The 2,493-nt window shown below is 39.9% G+C and overlaps 1 protein-coding gene across 1 annotated transcript in view; it reads left to right on the top strand.

The window, feature by feature from the left end:
- Positions 1 to 186: 186 nt before the first annotated feature.
- Positions 187 to 2,493, top strand: part of HADHA (hydroxyacyl-CoA dehydrogenase trifunctional multienzyme complex subunit alpha) — a 39,572-nt gene continuing 37,265 nt past the window's right edge. Inside the window, exon 1 of the mRNA XM_036224065.1 lies at positions 187 to 332. Within this exon, the coding sequence (XP_036079958.1) occupies positions 266 to 332 (67 nt within the window). The 5' untranslated portion in view covers positions 187 to 265. The remainder of the gene's footprint in view (positions 333 to 2,493) is intronic.

The following is a 2,493-nucleotide window of genomic DNA, read 5'->3' as shown; positions in this document are numbered from 1 at the left end:
GCTGCCCCACTGTTCGCCTGACTGGAAAACTTGGCTCCGCACCTCTCCTCCATGGGCCTCCTTCCTTCCAGTGGAGAAAGAGTTTTTTCCGTCCCATTATCCGGAAGGGAAGGGCAACGCTAAGAGGCCTGCGGCAATTCGGTATTGGCGTTTTAGTCAGGCAGTACGTTGGACGCCTAGCCAGGGCTGGGCTGCTAGAAGAAAAGTCTTCTGCTTGGCCGCCAGGACTTGAAGCGCTTACCACTTTCGTCCTTTTCTGCACAAGATGGTGGCCTCCCGGGCAATTGGTAGCCTCAGCCGCTTCACTGCCTCCAGGACGCTGCGCTGCCCAGGTGAGCCTGGACAGAACTCCTGAGGAGACTGGGGAGGTCTCGGATCCGCGTCTTCCACTCGCTGCCGTTTCCCTGTCCCCGCCCGGGGCCCCAGCCCTGGATCGGAGTGGGGAGGGATACTGCCCTGCGATCGGTTTCCTGTGTCCTTGTGAAGGGACTGTCATTTCCATTCTCACGATTCCGATTTCTACAGCAATTCAGGCTCCGTAGTTTGAGTCCTGTCCACCAGTCTGGCACTTTGTGCAGGCAGGTCTCCCCTTCTCACTTCTGGGCTCACACGCCCGTCTTAGTTTCTTTAATGATGGCCTTGGACTTGTCCCTATTAGGAGTTCTACGCCTGGGACAGTCCGGTCTGTCACATCTTTATGGCTCCACGGCAACTTGCCCGTAACAAGAGCTATCTAAAAGCTTCTTGGATGGAATTAACTAGCCTTGCAAATTACTCCCACTGTCTGCACCCCTCCCTCAAAACCAGTGTTTACCACATTTTTTAATAAGGAGCTCAACTCTTGCTATTCCAATAACCCCACTGTGAATGTATAGTATGTTGAATTTCAAGCGGCGGTTCTGCAATTTGCTAAGAACAAGTTCTTAAAAATACACAAATACGTGTATCTTAAGAAATGTTAGATGTTAAGAACTATTTCTAGTTTCTGACAATACCAGTTATCTTACATTAGCTATCTTTTTCTCTTCAACTGGCAATGAAAGGGAGACAGTAGATGATTGTGGAAAATTAAGTATTTTCCTCCCATCTCAAATCTATAAGGTGAAATTGACTTTATTACATAGTGTACTTAATACTGGTTACTTAATTAGAAATTTAATTTATAATATGCCTTCCTCCTCCTGAACCACTGATTTTGTGCTGATTTCAGACAGGTAGCTGGAGTCTCACTTTACGATAAGGGGTTAATCTCGAATGATTGAATCTTTTTCTCCTTTCTTATTTCAACCTCTGTTTTTAGTTTCCACAGGACTGCTGTATGTGTGCACCAAATTATAAAAATTGAAATATAAAGGTTGAGGAAACGGGTTAAGAAAAAAGAACTGCCCATTCTCTTACCACTCACATGTTACCTTGTAGTCTGTTTTGTTTCCTGTATTCTGCATTTATTATTTAACGCTTTAGAAAATCAAGTGTATATTTTTCAACTTGCACTTGCATTAGTTTTAAGGTACTTCTAATGGATTAGTGGCTGGTTTCTCTTTCTTTTGCTGCCACGTAGTTTGTAGTCATTATGCGACCCTGGACAAATACCTTAATCTAACTGGGTTTTCTTTTCCTCAACTGTAAAATGAATGATTGGGACTATGGCTCTACTTTGAAATGAGAAATAGCATGACAGAGCAATTAAAATGATTAAATTTGGGGTCTGACTTCTGTGAACCTGGCTCTGCCTTTTACCATATGATGACCTTGGGCAATTTCTATGTTCTCATTTGTAACATGGAGAATAATTCCACCTGTGGGCTTTAAAGGAGTTATTTTAAGTGTAAAGCAGTTTTTCATGGAGTAAGTGCTCAGTAAATGTTAGATATTACACTTTCCTTCCTGGAAGCACTCAGATTCTATATATATCAGAATTTTTAAAAGTTATTTTTATATTTTACATATGTAATGAGAAGTTATTAGATTTTCTATTTTTTGTATAGAAACATATACACATGTGCACATATACATTGCATTATGCTTTCACCAATAAGAAAATATAAGAAAATATAGTTATTGCCCCTTTTAATAGCAATTTATAAATATTGAAAAAGTGTCCAGAAAGTGAATTTAAACTTATTTTAAAAATGTCTAGAAAGTGAATTTAAACTTATCTGCACACCTGGATTGCCATTTAGACTCAACAGTTTGGTCTTTCATCTTGAAAGTCTGTGCCAAGGCATTGCCAAACATTTAATGAGATTATGACATTTATTGGCAGATGATTGAATTATCTTGGAATTAATTTGTGATTCTTGAAGCTTTAACCCATTCTTCCTCTATGAGTGCTAAATGCTGAATATTGCTGTCAAATGAAAATCACATCTTGACTAAAATATCTTGTTTAATTTCTACTTCTGCCCTAAATCTAAATTTCTAATTATGTAACTGGTAAAATAATTTCACAGGAACTTAGAGACAAATACTCTAGAGGATGATGTGTATTTA

This window comes from Rousettus aegyptiacus, unplaced genomic scaffold (assembly GCF_014176215.1).
Source record: "Rousettus aegyptiacus isolate mRouAeg1 unplaced genomic scaffold, mRouAeg1.p scaffold_m13_p_7, whole genome shotgun sequence".
In the NCBI taxonomy this organism is placed as follows: domain Eukaryota; kingdom Metazoa; phylum Chordata; class Mammalia; order Chiroptera; family Pteropodidae; genus Rousettus; species Rousettus aegyptiacus.
The sequence above is the reverse complement of the archived record's forward strand: the minus strand, read 5'-3'. Positions and strand labels throughout refer to the sequence as shown.